Here is a 17,501-nt window from a genome sequence, read left to right as displayed (position 1 = left end):
CGCTCGAAACCAGAAATTTCTTTTCGCTCGTTTTTTTTTTTACGTTTATTAACTATCCCCCAGCCCCTCTCCCCAAAAAAACAAAAAAAAGAACACCCTTTCTGTGGGTGTGGGTTCCTCGAACATATTGAAGCGGAAACTCGTACAATCATAGGAAGCTTGGTTTTTGCTACTCTATCAGCCCAGAGAACATAAACTTTTCTCTTTTTTTTTTTTATCGCCCTCTTTTGTTTGGGGTCAAGCGTAAACTGTAACGTTGGGGAGTGTTTATGCCAAGGTGAGGAGCCATGGATTTGTTCATAGTTGGGAATGCGGTCCTTTAATGAATTGAACCATTTGGTAGACTACCGACCAGCAACAATAATGTCAATGATGGTCATTTTCCAAGAGATCGTCATTCGTCATCCCTCCTCGATTTTACCTTATCCAAAACAATGGTACCAGCCCCCACTCCAAGTCCGCCAGTATTCCAACGTGTCAAGGGACAGGTATCACAATGACAGGGCAGCTGATGGCGGAACTCAAAGAATTAGTGGATGAGATGCAAATGGGTTGACAAGGCAAACCCCACCATCCGACGCGGCGTTCGTGGCGAAATGAAACATAAGGACACACTCACACACGGATCTCCCGGACTAAAACAGCAAGCTACTGTGATATAAACCAACCGAATTCAAACATATGCGGCCCTTCGGCTTCAACGAGGAAACCTAATCCACTTTTTTGACGAGTCATTCTACTCTTTTGGATAGGTTTGAAGTCCACTTCCCACATACATAGTCAGCAACAATGCTACACCACGACTGACGCTCACTCTTCTCAAATTGCCCTCACGACAATATATTATGACTCTCAAAGAAGAATCGTTTGCAACAGGCCGTGCATACGTTTCAGCGATTAATTGTTGACTACAGAAAATTCAATATGGGCACACCACACAGAAGCAGCATCCAGAAAGCCCTTGAAAACATGTTTGATTGAGGTTACCGATCAATAGAGACATTCCCCTGAGTGCTTGCTTGTATTTGTATACACACCCACGAAGCAGAAGACACCACAACCACAGAGTGCTTCAACAAAGCTTTCAGAAGTAGCTCCCTCTTTCCAACTCCAAACAAACTCAGAAATTCTTTCCATATTCATATAAAACATTTGACAAAACACATATGACCCTTGTACACCTTGTAAATGAAGGAGGAGCACCGTCAATTAGGGTGAGCAGGCAGCGAAACACTGCTCAACCTCTTTCAACACCCAACATCCACAAACAGATGTAACAAAACCAACCAAAATTTCATGCCATGCCAAGTATCAGTTCCACAACCACTACTATCACAAGCAAAATATTATTACTGGTCTACGTGGCAAAAATTTTTCTTTCTTTTTCCTTTCTGTCTGTGGGTGAGTGGTTCTGTGAAATGAATTATAAGAGTAGTATTTAATTTCTCTCACTGATAGCGGAAAAGATGGCCCATCATCCAAGCAGTTCCCGCCTAATAATAGATCGGTATCTGGCCAGAACGTTAAGACGACGACATACAACATTTCTTCTAGCCATTAGAACTTCTCTCGAATTGAATAAAAAAGACCCACAGGCTAGTCCCAGTAGAAACTTAAAAAAAAAGTTATCCAGCTACACTTTTACAGGCGATCCAACAGGTGTAACTGCAACTACAGACAATCAAATATAGGGGGTGGTAAGACAAGCATATTGCATAGGTCGATATACCATACCAGAATCAAATCAATGCAGAGTTCCAAGACACTCAGGTTGTCATGGCCGAAATGAGCCGCATCAGATTAAACATCAAAATTACACTTCCATAGAAGGATGTTTTCTGGAGTTGAAGCAAGAAGACCTGTAAGAACACAAAAATTGGCAGGAAGAAAAAGAAAAAAAATAGAAAGGGGGGAGGGGGGGGGGGGGGGAAGAGCAGCGAGAACTTCTCAAAAAGAAGTAATGTCTAGGGTCCACAACCTTCCCAAACAGCATCTGGATTCATTCATTTTCTTGGGAGATGAGACTTCACAGATTCTACAACCACCTGTTCAATTAAAAAATCTATCATTAAATAGCAATCCTGAACAAGATAATAATATGGAGAAATTTTCAATTATCACTCTAACAGCTGAAATTTTAAATTTTCAACTCATTTTTTTTTTGTTTTAAAATAAAGAATATGCCATTACTATAAGTTTTATCCTAAACTGAAACATAAGGATGCGTCATACTGCTACAGAAGATGAATACAGAATAGCAAGGACCACAATAGCAGGTTTAAGCAGGAAAGCACTCCTCAGATCCCCAAATCTTTACCAATTCACAAGATGCCCAAGATAGAGGACACACATAGAGTGCCACATAGTTCCATTATGCGGGATCAAAACTTTAGAAAGGAAAACAATTCTTGAACCAGTGGAAACAGTACTTCCAATTGATCAGTGGAAAAGATAACCTCAAAGGGCTCCATACTGGTTATATCCCATCAATAAGAAGAAAGTAGAAGTGACAATTCAGATGAGCAGAATAATCAGGTGCTTGATAAAGAAAAACATAGCCATGAAAATAATCTATATGTCCTTTTTCCATAATGTTCTAGTACTCTTACCCTCCCATCATAAGATAATGACGCAAATATCCACGGCTGTCGAGAGCTCCAAGCGAGGCCTGAGATTTACTTGATGAGCTAATTTCAGTTCAATTAAGTTCCATAAAGTCAGAGATTGCAACAGTTACCATAGACGCTGTCTTCATAGTCAGTGTATGAATTAAGCAATGGATCCACCTGCCTAGTTGGTGACTCCAAGCTGGCAAAACAACAAAGACAGGTGAAACCAGTATAAAACAAAAATAATATGCCAAATAATAAAATTCAGAGGAACGAAATAAGAAAATCACCTTTCAGACGTTAAATGATCTCCATTAGGAGGAGAAGCAAGCCACAAGTTCACAGCTGAATCAGTTCCAGCACTCTACAAAAGTTAGCATATGTCAAAACACACTTTATAACACACACTCTCAAATACAGAGTGAGGGAGGGAGGGAGGGAGGGGAAGAGAGAGAGAGAGAGAGAGAGAGAACCAGAATCAAGCCCTCAATCTCAGGATTACACTTAACAGTCCATGTCCTGTTGAAAACAGCATTATCTTAACTAGAGGAAAATTTTTGACAAAGATGACCCCAAGCCACAATTGATAACATGCAATCAGCCAACAAGTTATAATAAATCTAGAATGCGAAAGACAATAAAATTAAGAGCTTCAGCAACAAGACACAAAAATGATACTTTTATTAAAGATATAAATGATTAAAGATGCTGCACATCTACAAATGCAAGACAAAAGCATAATCTTGCTTCAGTTTTCACAAGGAATACCAGTGTGCATGTCCAGGGAGCTCCAGGAATGGAAAATTCAGCATCCGTGTGTCCCATATGTGTATACCAGACTCATCATCAGCAGTTACCTGTTAGAATCAATCAGACCCTATAAGCTCATCTTTGAACAACAAGCAAATCAACACAGGATTGCAAAAGGAGATTTTTTGAAAATTTTGTGAAGCAAAGAGAGTTAATATTCTATTCAGATTTCCAAGACATCCTATAAATATGATTAGCGTAAAAGTATGGTGAATGACAGAAATGTTAATCCGTTATATACACCACAAAATCAACTTCATACAGCTCATTAATTAATTTAAGTGTGCTTCAGAAATGATCTCAGCTTTTAGGATAATTAGCATATCAATACTTTCACCAATATAGTGCCACATTGATCTGCTCCTAAATGGTTGCAATGGAAGATATTCTTCAGATAAACCTAATAAAAATCCTACTTCCTCATTCTGCACCTTTCTTACAGATATTCGTGTCCAACCTTGTGGTGTGGGCCCTCAAAGTGGCAGGAAAAAATTTAAAGAGTTGCTTTATCTGATTATGCGGTCCATGCCTCATTGCACTCAAGAAACAATGTTGCTTTCAATAAGATATCTAAGGTATGTCTAGAACAGCCTAAAGAAATAAGGTGAAACTCTTTTTTTCTTTAAATGTAATCTGCAAATCCACCTCTAAAGGATTTCCTTTATGATAAAACACCATAAAAAACATTCCCATCATTGTAGAGTCCGCAGCCTTATCTGTGCAAGCAAAAAGATCTTTTGATGTAAGTAATCTGAATATTGCACATCGTCGAATATTAACAGATAGGATACAGTTTAATTATTGGGGAGTATAACTAAGCTGATGATAGAATATAACTTGCAAATGCTACATTTATTTTTCACTCACACAAAAGGGAATATAACTTGCAAATGCTACATTTATTTTTCACTCGCACAAAAGCTCTTCCAACACAAGCAAGTAAAAACTCTCTAACTGTAACAACCATTCTGTAGATCAACACTTACAAGTGTATATTTCTTCTTCATGTCATAGTCAAGATTACGGACATGTGCATGCTCAATTGAATTTGTCTTCCTGCAAATACAACAATCATGAATCAGACATACAGTAGAGCCTTGAACTTTACAGGATTAATTTGTCACAATGCAAAACCCACATCGATTAAGAACATATAAACCAATGGAGAATTAAATACATTTTATCAAACCAACAGAACATACGTCATGCTTCGCAGATCCCAAAACTGGATAGATGAATCACAGGTTATGGCCACAGCATTAACATCATGTGGATCCCATGCTCCGCCAGATAGATAGTGAAGCATCCCAGCGGATTCTTTAGTTTGAACCTAGATTTTGCAGCAAGACCTGAATATGAATTAGTCCAACAAATCAGAAGCAACAATGCCACAGTTTCATATTTATGGGCCATACAGAAGCAATATTAAGAACGCACAAGGAGAGACATAAGAGAAAAATGAGCATCCTACATAGTGACACCTAACATAAAGCAATATATGAACATCAATGGTAATAATCAATGGAGAACCACACTACGACTGATATATTACATGATAATAAACTATCTTAAAGATGTATACAATGGTAATAATCAATGGGGAAATCTAATTCCAGAGGCTTTAATCGCTGAGAATCCCAGTTGTACAAATCCTTGTCCCTATAACCAAAATGGTTAACTCAAAATGGAGAACCACACTGCTACTGATATATTACATGATAATAAACTATCTTAAAGATGTATACACAGGGAACAGTATACACGGGAAACAGAATTGCTAAATTTTCAGAAGGCATAGTAATGACATGAATGCGTCGTGTTTGTCTCAATGTGATGAAGCAAACAATTCGATACAATGCATACCTACAAGTACACCAAACAAGAAGGAATAAAGGCCAGGAAAAACTCTTAAATATCCATTATGAAGCAAATAAATGTAAACAAAACTCTTGATCTGCAGTAGACAGAGCACATTCTCAGAAGCCTATTTAAGTAACTTATGATATACTAAAATAGTCTTCTATTGACCTCCTACGGCTAATCTTCAAAAATATATAAGTCAAGAAACAACTAAGAAACCATCTATAGGTTCTACAGCTCAGTTAAAGGCACTCAAGTAATTAAGATATTAAGGTCAATGTATGTAGAATAACTACTCAGTCAATCATGACGTGCTAATCATAAATGTATCAATTATATGTAGAAATGTTCTCTATCTAGTCCTTCCCGCATTTGATACAAATTTACATCCAATAGCTGACAAAGTTAATGATCTAGTTGTATGTAAAAAGAAAAAACTTTCTGGAAAAAGAATTCAGCTGATAGCATACAGTAAACAAAGGACAAGGCCATAGCTTTATGTACTGAAGTATCATGACGTGCACGTGATGTGCATTATACAACCCATGTAGTATTCTGTTCACCGTACCTGTGCAGTCTTCTTTGAAGTGTCTAGGCTCCACAGTAAAAGATTCTGCTCGTCGATACTAATCAACTTGTCATGCCTTCCAGTTGGCCACCAAAGCACACTGCCAAGTGTAGCCAATTAATATCATGAGTTGCAAACCCAGGCAGTGGACCTATGTTTCTTCTTGATTAGATGAACTCTTGGTCCATTTTAGGGAAGGCATGTTCTTGTAGCTAATGAGAATGTCAATATGAAGACGGAATCACCATAAGAAAGGGGGGGAAAAAGAAACTAATACACCTAGAAATTTGGGAATACAATTGTGAAAATTAAAAAATTTTCCTTCTCTACTCCCTCAGTATGCCTCCTCTTCCTCCCACTCGTATACCGGCATATATAAAATGCAGCTAGCAGGTTTCAGCACAGGTTATGAAATGAAAGAAACAATGATCAAGGACGAAAAATAAAGGCTCTGAGTAGCTGGTAAAACCCAAAATTTAATTAAAAAATAAATTACACCTATAGCAATCAATCAGTTTCATAGTTCATGAAAATGAATAGAATATTGTGAAAAGAATAAAGTCCTGCAACCCAGAACTAATAATCAATTCAAAACCATTTTTTTTATTAATTTGAGGAAAAAGAAAGAAATAAAATCCAAAATAAATCATTTTTATTTTTTTTATTTTTTACTCACAAAATAAATCTAAAATGTCAGCTTATTTATTCAGTGAAGAATTTGCAATGAAATGATATATACAACCTTCTAATCTTGGAATCATGTCCATCAAGAGAGGCGATTCGCTCCAATTGAGGGGAATTCAGTTGGCCATACAGCTCAGGGATTTGCCAAACTGCCGCCCCATACGATTCACCTTCACAACCCCAAAGGGGGGAAAAAGACTGTTAAAAGAAGTAATTATTCACCGGCATGTTAGGAGGAAAAAATAGCCAACAATTTTCGTTTAAAATAATAATAATAATAATAATAGCAACAATAAAAGATGGAGAGAGCAGAAAATGTTAGTAGTAGTTACCAGAAGAAAAGACGGTAGAGAAAATGCGCTGATCAAAAGGGCAAGAAGCGAGGTCCCAGATCTCATTTGGGTGTGAAAACAAACCCTCGCAAATCAATTCATTACCATCCGAAGAAAGCCTAATGAGATGCACCTACGAGAGCATCACAATTTGAAACTGCGTCTCCAGTAAGAAAATACATTTGGAATGAAAAGCAATTAGGAGTAGTTTCTCCAACCTCATTTTCTTCTTTGAGACTGAGAGTGGCAGCGAGGAAGGAGGTGTGGTCGGTGTCTGCTTTGACGTCGGAAATGCATCTCGCCTGCGAATTTTGCCAATTTATGTTTACCAAACACAAGAGAACACAACAAATTAATACTCACACACTAGTAAAATAAGATAGAAGACAAGGAAGATGGAGGAAGAGGAAGAAAAAGAAGAAGAAGGAAGAATGGGGTATTAAAAAGGGGAGGGGATGACCACCTGGTATTTGAGACCATAGCCGATTCCCGTCGATCCTCCCTGCATTGCTTTTCCCGATCGATCCACCTATAGATAACAGCTCTTTGGCTTTTTAGATCCGATCTGCCTTTCCCTCTTTCACTTTCACTTTCAGGGGCCTCCTCCTAGTCCCAGTCCTTCCTGCCTCCAACTCGAACCGCGGCAAATAATTTCAATGCGTCAGCTGTTAAGGAAAGCACCCTTCACTGGCCTCCTTTTTTATTTTTTCAACTGGAATAATGTAGCAGCAGTATATAGTATATTCCCTATATTGTACTGTACTATTATTGATTTACTGTTATCCGGTCACAGAGGGCTAAAACTAAAAAAGGGAGAAAAAGGTACCAGCTGCTAAATCCAACCTCTGCTGATGTGGTGGATGCGTCCAACTGATCGCATCAACTCTCAATACCAACAAATTTACTATATATGATATAAAACTAATCTATCAATTAATTCAATCAAAGTCAAAATATGAAAATTTACTGTCCGAGAGCTCAAACACATACAAGACTTTCGTTTCTTATTACCATACCGGATGAATCAATGCTCCGACAAGGTATATCCAGCAATTGTAATACGTACGAGAAAATCTCATCTTGTGAATTTTTAAAGATTTTTTTGTCCAAAAAAAAAAAAAATTAATTGTGGGATGCCCACTCCTGCAATATCATCCGCTCCGCTTGCAAGTCTCCCGTCAAATTTGGCGTCACATCTGTAGCGTTTTTCTGAGACGACAATTCGATTTAGTAGTAAGTTTTCCTTTTTAAGGCAACTTATTTTGTCTTGTTACAAAAAATAAAATAAAATAAAATTGCTTGACCATGTTGCATTGAGGAGAAACCATTGCAATGCAATATGATGGAATTGAAATTAAAACTTGCCCAACATTCATCATTTAGGCGAGATGAGTAAGAGATCTCTAAGAAATTCATAAACAGATTAGCCAGCCTACCTCTATCTCCCGGCACCTGCTTCGTTTGATAATGGGTTTAGGTCAACTCACAGCCCAAGCCCTTTCGTGAAAAACGACCATTATGCATGAATAAATATGAAGAAATAGCTTTCCCTCAGAAATGAAGTAAACCAAAAACACAAAAGTATGTTTGGGAACGAAGGAAATGATTCACCAAGGTCCCGCGACTTGATGGATGGATCATGGATACTAGATATGTTGATTTACCGAAGAATATGGCAGCAGAGTTGAGAAGGGTAAATCCCTGAATTCAATCACTAGAGTTTCACTCCTCAAGTTGGTTGCGTAGCACTTCTATGTCGCAATTCCCCATAACCACAAGAAGAGAATGATAATTAATATATGATCCCTCAAAATTTAATCTACACTTGCCTACTTTTGATGCACATTACTAGTGAATCAGTACAAATTAAGGCTTCCAGATCCAAGGATCCATCCAGAAGGGAAAAATGAACCCCCCAAAAATAAAAATAAAAATAAAAGGCAAATTCAATTCTCTTGGTACGTCTAATTATGCCTCCGGGCCCCTTGCTGTGCTAATTGCAGAAGAGAGCATGACGACATTCATAAACATCTTTGCAATGAAATTTTCATCGTCGTTTGCTTCCTAATATACTTTGCAGCATGCTCATCTCCACATATAAGATTCAACCACTCGCCTACTTGTCAGTAGCAAGTTACCCAGCCATTTTCATTCCTTGACCGCATGATTTGCGTCAACTGGACTTATCTAGTTCCAATCTGTCCTAAAATATGTTTACCTGCATTCACGCAGACCTAACTCTGCCTTTGTTCATACAATTAGTTAAAAGCCCCAAGTTTCTTGTGAAAGCAATGCCACCCATTCCAAGCCCGGAGTACGATTTTCATCTCCCACGGAGCCCTTACAGGTTGAAACTCGATTAACCATAATGATGCAATCAGCTTTACTGGTGAAATCTTGCTCCATCTCACTCCATCAAAAGGGCCATAATATACATCAAATCATCTGCATAGTTCACGCGGATGGGCTTAGAGCTGCACCTTTGTCGAAGCCATTGTAGAAAGACTGAAAAGAGTGTCAGACAACAGATTAGCCAAAGAAAAGAACTTCTCCAGGAAGGTCAAAGATTTCATTCAATCGGAAAGCAACTCATCCAGCTCAGGGTTGTCCAAGAGAGACGCCTCATAATCTGAAGCCGTCCCATTTAGCAAAATATTTGTAGGAAGGTCATCTGGATCCTCATCACCATCGCCATCAGAAACTTCCGGTTCATCATCCATATTTTCATCATCAGCTGCAGAATCAACATCTTCCTTTCTTACACCATTTTCCTTGCCAAATTTTCTTGAAAGCGAATCCACCTTTGCTTTTGCATCTGAATCTTCACATATACAGGAAGCGGGGTTTTCATGAAATTCACCCCTTCCTGGTCTCACCTCTTTGGGCTCCCCAATGAAACCTCGCTGAAACTTGCGAACTTTTGATTCAAATTCTTCCCAAGTCATGTTGTCTCGGTCCAAGAACAGCCTATACAATTTCTTGGCATTTGGGCGAATGGTAGGTTTATGTCCAAAATACCTCCTACAATAACAATAAAATAACATAAAATAAAGATTACCAACATTTAGATGCTATCAAGACTCTAGAGTTTTTCCATAAAACAGTAGAGGCTAGATACCTTCGTCCCGCTAAAATTTTTGCCATGTTACCATTATTATTGGTAACAAATACATCACTTTCATCACAAACAATGAAATCTAATGCAGCCATGCGAGAAGAAAATGCAGAAAATGATTCCAACTCTTCCTTGCTAGCGAGACTGTCTTTTGAATGGAAATTTGGGAAGAGTGCCTTCAGTGGAGCCAATGTCTCTTCACCCCCATATACTTCACCTGATGCCACGTAGATGTGAACATCACTACCATATCCAAGTGCTTTCAGCATCAAGCCTACTTCTTCAGGAGTAAGGGGACACCTTCCTTGCCTCCTTACTTTATCTGGGTTGCTAGTCTGGAAATAACCAATAAAGATCTGAATTAACTAAAACATGATACAAGAATGGCCTTTTGGTCCTAACATTGCATCTTGCCATCTTTTTAACATGCAACTCATCTTATCAAGCTATCTAATGGAAAAGAAGATTCACGTGAATCAGGTCAAACGACAATATGAAATTCATATCACCAATCGCCCATAGCTGATTGTCAGGTATTATGCCTTGAATTATTCGTGCATTGAAATTTAACAAGTAACCAGATATGATGCCTAACCCAAGAGGTAAACAGTTTTGTGGCTCCAAAAGGATCTGTAAATAAAGAAAGAATGATATTCGAAGCCTTACATGTAAGGTCTTCCACCTCTTCCGTATTTTACCAAGCTCCGTCCTCTCCTTCTCTCCCCCACCATAATAACATCCCGAGAATGCAAGCATATCGGGTTCAAACCTGTAATGATACATATTTTTGAGGATGATAATGGTTAGACCTCGTCATCCAAATCAGAATATCATCATGCTTTGCTTAAAGAATTAGAAAAGAAGTTTCTATCCATTCTCTCCAAATTTGTTGAAAAACAATATAGAACAAGATAACGACAACCCCTGAACAAATTATAACATATGAAGGGATCAAGTTCTCCTAAGGTACAAGCAACTCCGGCCAATTCAAGTGGATACTGGAGCACAAAATCCACATGCATTCCAGTTTTTCCAGTAGCATGGATACATGCTCACCAAAATGGACTCCATCAGAAAGATCAAAACAATTTCTAGGGACCAAGAATAGAACATATAATTAGTTAAAAGTCAAATACGTGACTCATACATCAGCATATAATCAAAATTTGGAACATCTAGACTACCTTAGATGAAGGGCGATAAAGTGCTTGCTCCTCATCCGCATTCTTTGAACCAATTTCTCACCCATGGTAATTATGGGGTTGGTGAACCTCAGAGCATGATAATTGACTCTACATCTAAGCTTTTGAAAATCTGTTTCCAGCCGATTTGAAAGTCTATAGTCAAACTTGTTTAGCTGAATAGCCTGTTACAAGGATTCAAATTCATTTAACATGTTTCCTAGAAAAAGAGAAGAAAAAAAAGGAATATAACAGCCAACAAAGACCAACTTAAGAAAGCCTAAATCAAGGAACTCAAAATGCAACGAAGAGACATTTTCATTGCTGCAGTGGTCAACCTTGATATCAAGAGCTCTACACATACATCACATGTATATTGGACTTGTAAACAACTTATTACTCCAAGAGAAGTGGTTTCAGGGAGGGGAGAATGAACTTGCATGGAGGTTTTCTCATATAAAGAAGATCAAGTTGACTGAGCAAGTAGTAGTTAACTTAAAAAAAATCCCACAATAATGTTGCTAGAACTGAAAGCCTAAACTCAGAAATATCCTATTGAGCCATCTGGTAGCTTGCATAAAATGGGATATACTTATTCTTGACTGGAGCAAATTAAAGGGAAATGGAGAACAAATCTCAAACAAACGCAACATGCTACAACTTGACGACCTCATTGGGTTTATGTTCACAAAATGCTTAAGCATCAAGACACACTCCAACAACAGTAATTAAGGAATCATATTCCAGGACAGTATATATACACAAAATAGAAGTTAGAATCTCCAGTTTAAAGGCTCACCTGCTTTTTTGAAAGAACAGGTAAGACACGAGTAATATAACATCTTTCATTGCACTTTCTTGGGACTCGCATGCTGTGTGGAATCCATTGGTGTCCTCTCCTTAATGGAAGCTCTTTAATAATTCTAACATCTTTTGCTAGATATGATATAAACCAATCAACATTAAATATCTCTGAAAAGTTACTGCAATAGGACAAAGAAGCAAAGGAATTTATCAAATTTCATTTCATTCTGTTCAAATTTTAAAGAGCTGATCAGATCTACAGCATTTATATCCAGACCAGAAGCCAGTCAAAGATGTAGAAAGAAATACCAGATGCGAAACTCTAGCAGGAAAGCATTTGTGAACTAACCTCGAATCCTTCCAAAAGGATTTCTTATCTAGCTTTGGAACAACAAGGGTGGCATTCAAAATACGAGCAGCAACAACAGCATCAGTTATCTGACAAAGACAAGCAAGAAGAATCAGCATTTCAATGCAAATATATATGCCTTGAGATTAAATCAGCATTTCAACATGGTTGCAGCAGGACTATGGACTAATGACTAATACAGAAAATCTTTACAGTATCCATGATTCTTGATCACAAAATATGATGGAGGTCATATCCAAATTAATTTGAATGGCGGCATAGGTGAAAGCTCCCTGAAGTTGATCTTCTATTTTGGTAGTCAGTTTTCCATCACCTGCTGACCAGCTACTTCTATCGTTTCTCTCAGAAAATGAAGTACAATAGATCAAATAGGCCGCAGAAAAAGCAATTGTCAGGAAGAGAACAACAACATTAACGGCTTTCTTAACTCTTTCACTACTGCTTACCAAAACTTTATAGACATACATCCAACAAAAAGGAATAACAGCAATAAATACATGCTTAATTGGGTTCAAACATTAAATGGGAATTCAAAATTAAAATGCAGTCAGCACATGTCAAGAGCCCATTTGCCTAAAGCCCTGCTAATACTTCCCACACATAGCTACTGCAAATTAGAACATAAACTCCGAATATCAGAAAACATTACCCCAGTTCTCTGTTGATTAAGACCCCCACTGGTTGCGACCAACAAATAGCGGTTGGGACGCGTGATAGCTTCTGCTTCTGCTTCTGCAGTAGTAATAATCAAAATCCGTAGTCAATAAAATCCAAAAAAAAGGTCTCAGATATCCAGCGAAATATATATTTTTTATTGTCCCAGATCAACCAACTGAAGGGAAACGTGTATTCCCAGTTACTAGGCTTACAAAATGAATGAATGTAAAAATGGTATTGAATCCGAGTAGAAGCATACGAACTTGGAAATTTGCTGCTGGCATCACTACAACCATGATAGAATTTGGCATTTGTCGAAGTCCAAAGATCACGATGATAGGCTCCTCGACCGGGCTACATCTCCAATAGCCAACAAAGCATCGCATTCGTCATAATATTATTCGGATCCACAAAATTTTTAAAAAGAAGCTGGAAAACCAAAGCAAAAGAGATCAAAAGAAGAACCCTAACCGGCACACGAAATTTCGGAACTCCCTTCCCTTCGTCCTTAGTTCTATCCTTATTCCTAGTCTCCGTCTAGAACAAACAAACAAATTGACTATTATCAAATCCTGCATTACATAAAACTCTCACAGATACCTATGGCATGCGTCTCAGAGCAATAGAAATGAGGGGGCAGAGAGAGAGTGATAGTTGAAGAGATTACCGAAGAATGGTGGCGGGGCAGGCGGAGGGGACCATTTCCATCAGTCGGGGAAGGGGCGAGTAGCGAGATCAAAACGAATAAGACAAGAAGAGCAGCGGAGATGACGGAAATGGCGGGGATTAAGAGCCGGCCACGATTTTTGTACTGGTACTGAAGCCGCCGTCGCTGGAAGGCCATGGGGGGCGGTTGCGGAGCTGAGCCGCCCACCCTCCGACGTTCTTAACACAGTGACCTAGGCGTTTTATTTCTTCTTTCTGCGTAAAACGAGTAGTAGTAAGCAGGCTAGTAGGAGCAGTAGAACGGGGCGGGGGAAGGGGTTTAGCGGGGGAGGGGGAACCGGGAACGCGGGGTTGCAATATCAATACAGGAAGAGGAGGTGGGATCCGGTAGTTTTTTTGCACAGGAACATCTGGGATAACGACAAACATTAATATTGTTGTGGATTCCATCGCCATCCCCTGTGCGTCCGTGTCTTATATGTACCCAAGTTTTTGTTTTTGTTTTGGTTTTTTTTTCAACCCCCTCTTTCCTTGCTGGTTTTTTTACTGTGGGTGGGAAGGATGGTCAATGATGACGATGATATGGATGAGTAAAACTGTAAAACCAATACAGCTGGCTTTTGGATAATCTAGTCTAGTAGACCTTAATTCGGCAAAGTGGTTTTTATCTGTGAATGGGAAGGGTTGTCGATGATGATGATATGCACGAGTCAGTAAAACCGTGAATACCACTACAGCTAGCTTTTGGATAAGTCTAGAACTTTAATTTGGTAAAGTGGAAATGAATTAGATGATGATATGGATGAGTAAAACCGTAAAACCCACTGCAGCTGGCTTTTGGATAATCTAGAACTTTGGCAAGGTGGGAAAGAATTAAGGCTCCGTTTGGAGATGTCTGCCGAAAGAGGTGAATTTGTCAGGGTACGTTTGGTTGGATCAATATAATATTGCAGTTTGTGGTTTCAGCACCTTTTATTTCCCGCTAATCGTCGCATATCTTCTTTTTACTAATCCACGGAAACTATTTGCCATCAAACCAAATAGATACAACATGCACTTGTTGGATCTAAGAGAAAGTACAGTTGAATTAGGTACAATATGCAGTTGTTGGATTTAAAGTTTATTTAGCAAGATGCATATACAATAGGGGTGGGCAAAAATACCCGCCGACCCGAAAACCCGAGAGATCCGATCCGATCCGATCCGAAAAATAGGATATCCGATCCGATTTCTTTCAGCGGATCAGATAGGGTCGGGTACCCGGAATATTCGGATACGGATACGGATCGTAAAAGCAAAAACCCGCGGGTACCCGACCCGGGGTATATTATGTAACTATTAAAAAATATAGGGGCAATTTTATAATTTTATAAGTTATTAACCCACCAAAAGAGTTCAGCTGACATTCTGATCGAGTGCAACATAATTTGCCTGTGTTCATCCTCTGTCTAGGCAATCCCTTTGCTCCGCTCCTGATCTGATCTTGAAGCCTTACCTCCATCACTCCATGGTTAGACTCGCTGCTAAAGCCTTCCCTCATTTTTCCCTGCTGAAAATCCTCCCTCCGCGGCTCCGCCCTTTTGTTTATGTTCTTTACTCCGGGAAAATTGCTTGATTTTATATATAATGTATTATCATTTGATTTTTTGTTGATTAGTATTGTTTTTTTTCTCAAATTTTCTGTTGCCTAATGATGGAAAAAATTGTTAATATTGAGGGGATTGACAGGGTTTAAAATTCAACGGTTGCCTTTGCACTTCACCGGAAAAATTAGCCGCCACCCACCTCTGTCCAGGCAATCCCTTTGCGCCGCTCCTGATCTGATCTTGAAGCCTTGCCTCCATGGTTAGACTCGCTGCTAAAGCCTTCCCTCATTTTCCCCTGCTGAAAATCCTCCCTCGGCGGCTCCGCCCTTTTGTTTATGTTCTTTACTCCGGGAAAATTGCTTGATTTTATACACACACACACACACACTGGTGCGTGGCTTGGCTGGGTTTTTTGTCGGTGATCTGTAAAAGGCATCTGTTGAATTACCCGTCAAATTCCGTCTATGATTCATTGAAGCTATGAGATCTGAGGGCTTCTTATGAAATATGTTTGAAATTTTTTGCGTTTTTGGGATGTTTATTGCTTTAGTTTCTTATTTAGTTGTGGTGGCTTTCAACCATTTGATTCTTTTTGGTTTTTGATATAATTGAGATTATTTATTCTTTTCATGTATATCTATTAAATAATTCTTGATTTTTGCCCAGTGACAAAAATTTTGTGGCAAAATAGCAGTTCTTTTGGTTGCTATTTATTGTTAGCCTTTTGTGGTGCCATTGCCTGATTTCCTCAGGGGAGCAAAGCGTAATTAACCCTTTTTATTTTTTCATTCATTTATCCATTCATCCATCCATTGATCCAGATGATCTTCTATCTATCTATCTATCTATCTAGCTGTGATGATAAATCATATCAGAGTTGCCATACAGATGGTACCAAAAGTGCTTGATAAATGTTACTGCTAGTAACCTTAAACTACAAATGATGGTTTTTGATTAAATATAGTCCTAAAATAGCTATCAAATCTGAGGACTTTTGATTTTATATCTTGTTGTTCAACATCTATTCAGTTGAACTTTCAGGCTTTGGCTCATAGGTTTTGTGCATAGTATTCATTTATGAGGAATTTAACTAGTTGTTGTTTTGGAATTTTTGCCCAGTGATGTTACTCAAGCAACAACAATAGAAAGGTTGCTTTTGATTTTCACAATAATTCTCCCCAGCATCTGGACGTACAGGCTACAGCAGGTTCATCTTATGAATGCAGAATTTGCATTCTTTAAATAGGGGCGGGTACCCGATGACCCGCCCCTATTTATCGGGTATCCGATCCTCGGGTACCCGAGGACAATCGGAGCGGATTAGGGTCAAAAAAATAGTGACCCGACATCTTAGGATCGGGTCAGCCATTTGCCGTTCGGGTCGGGTACCCGACCCGTGCCCACCCCTAATATACAATCAATGTAGAGGTGGCAAAATGGGCAGGATGGGCGGGATTTGCTTGGGTTTGTGATGGAACCGGGTCATATGGGTTTGGGCCCAATCTTACCCATATGTATTTTGGGACTAAGTTGGCGGGATCACTTTGGGATGGGTTTAGATTGATCCCGCCCAATACCCAAATCTATTTTCTACATATTTTTTTCCTTTAATTCATTTTTATTTTTTATATAATTTTAATATTTTTGATTTATTAAATTTTTTTAAATTTTATTAAATAAACATGCAAGTGCTTTATACTCAGGATTCCCATCAAAAATTGGATTAACAAATAAAGAAAAAAATAGATATACAGTCATATTCCAACATATATCAAGATGGCCAAGGTACTTAAGGTATTGAATATTTATTCTCATCATTGTCCAAAGATGACAGGTCTAAATTGACTGAAATGTTGAAAATTCTTGTGGATAATGACTAGGAAAACTACTAGATTATATTCTCTAGTATGACTATAAAAATTGTTAAAGATAATTTTTGAATCTAAGACTCCGTTTGGATTGGCTATTTTTTCAAAAAATAAGTTTTTCAAATACAATGTTACAGTAATATACAATAACTCAAAAAACATCCCATCCATATTAGTATATCAAATATTTCAAAAAAATTTTATAGTAAAAATTTTTCATATACACTGCTATAATAAAATATTTCAAAAATACCCCCAAAAAATAGTTAAACCAAACAGAGCCCTTGTTATTTGAGCCCAATGGGTACCCAAGTATTTCCCAAGTATTCCCATCAATTAATGGGTACAATTGGGATTTGTCCCATTTTAAACCCAATATCAAAATCCAATA

The 17,501-nt window shown here is 38.3% G+C and overlaps 2 protein-coding genes and 1 long non-coding RNA gene across 7 annotated transcripts; 1 reads left to right on the top strand and 2 right to left on the bottom strand.

Moving 5' to 3' along the window:
- Positions 1–1,362: 1,362 nt before the first annotated feature.
- LOC113712459 (WD repeat-containing protein DWA2) lies at positions 1,363–7,758 on the bottom strand. 3 transcript variants are annotated; one of them, XM_072069656.1, is made up of 14 exons: positions 7,327–7,758; positions 7,082–7,165; positions 6,864–6,996; positions 6,590–6,729; positions 5,848–5,947; positions 4,622–4,749; positions 4,406–4,475; positions 3,378–3,466; positions 3,083–3,128; positions 2,900–2,973; positions 2,738–2,808; positions 2,610–2,668; positions 1,979–2,045; positions 1,363–1,859 (listed from the first exon to the last, which is right to left on the bottom strand). In XM_072069656.1, exons 3-13 carry the CDS (start codon positions 6,927–6,929, stop codon positions 2,004–2,006), a joined length of 885 nt encoding a protein of 294 aa, XP_071925757.1. In that variant the 5' UTR covers positions 6,930–6,996; positions 7,082–7,165; positions 7,327–7,758; the 3' UTR covers positions 1,363–1,859; positions 1,979–2,003. The 3 variants fall into 3 exon arrangements, with proteins under 3 accessions (XP_071925757.1, XP_071925756.1, XP_071925755.1); XM_072069655.1 differs by having other exon boundaries at positions 1,363–1,838; positions 6,590–6,701; positions 7,327–7,743; XM_072069654.1 differs by having other exon boundaries at positions 6,590–6,701; positions 7,327–7,737.
- Positions 7,759–8,632: 874 nt separating this feature from the next.
- Positions 8,633–14,137, bottom strand: LOC113712843 (O-fucosyltransferase 16). 3 transcript variants are annotated; one of them, XM_072069653.1, is made up of 11 exons: positions 14,023–14,137; positions 13,658–13,911; positions 13,462–13,527; positions 13,254–13,344; positions 12,983–13,065; positions 12,313–12,401; positions 11,959–12,142; positions 11,163–11,344; positions 10,645–10,747; positions 9,982–10,313; positions 8,633–9,884 (listed from the first exon to the last, which is right to left on the bottom strand). In XM_072069653.1, the coding sequence occupies exons 2-11, from the start codon at positions 13,832–13,834 to the stop codon at positions 9,437–9,439; spliced, it is 1,755 nt and encodes a 584-aa protein (XP_071925754.1). In that variant the 5' UTR covers positions 13,835–13,911; positions 14,023–14,137; the 3' UTR covers positions 8,633–9,436. The 3 variants fall into 3 exon arrangements, with proteins under 3 accessions (XP_071925754.1, XP_071925753.1, XP_027092243.2); XM_072069652.1 differs by lacking the exon at positions 14,023–14,137 and having other exon boundaries at positions 13,658–14,003; XM_027236442.2 differs by lacking the exon at positions 14,023–14,137 and having other exon boundaries at positions 12,983–13,059; positions 13,658–14,003.
- A 792-nt stretch (positions 14,138–14,929) lies between these two features.
- Positions 14,930–15,762, top strand: LOC140016198 (uncharacterized). Its single transcript, XR_011822540.1, has 2 exons — positions 14,930–15,166; positions 15,385–15,762. It is a non-coding gene; the product is annotated as an uncharacterized lncRNA (long non-coding RNA).
- Positions 15,763–17,501: the final 1,739 nt, after the last annotated feature.

Source organism: Coffea arabica, chromosome 10c (genome assembly GCF_036785885.1).
Source record: "Coffea arabica cultivar ET-39 chromosome 10c, Coffea Arabica ET-39 HiFi, whole genome shotgun sequence".
Lineage (NCBI taxonomy): Eukaryota > Viridiplantae > Streptophyta > Magnoliopsida > Gentianales > Rubiaceae > Coffea > Coffea arabica.
This window is presented reverse-complemented; position numbering and strand designations above follow the sequence as displayed.

Coding starts and splice junctions, on each gene's coding strand:
- LOC113712459 (XM_072069655.1), bottom strand. CDS start 7,371: ATGCAGGGAGGATCGACGGGAATCGGCTATGGTCTCAAATACCAG. Junction 5,948..6,589: donor CATGATTCCAAGATTAGAAG/GTTGTATATATC, acceptor TACACTTGGCAG/TGTGCTTTGGTGGCCAACTG. Junction 3,129..3,377: donor CTCCCTGGACATGCACACTG/GTATTCCTTGTG, acceptor TGTTTTCAACAG/GACATGGACTGTTAAGTGTA.
- LOC113712843 (XM_072069653.1), bottom strand. CDS start 13,834: ATGGCCTTCCAGCGACGGCGGCTTCAGTACCAGTACAAAAATCGTGGC. Junction 13,528..13,657: donor TGCCCCGCCACCATTCTTCG/GTAATCTCTTCA, acceptor TGTTTGTTCTAG/ACGGAGACTAGGAATAAGGA. Junction 13,345..13,461: donor TTCCGAAATTTCGTGTGCCG/GTTAGGGTTCTT, acceptor TTGGAGATGTAG/CCCGGTCGAGGAGCCTATCA.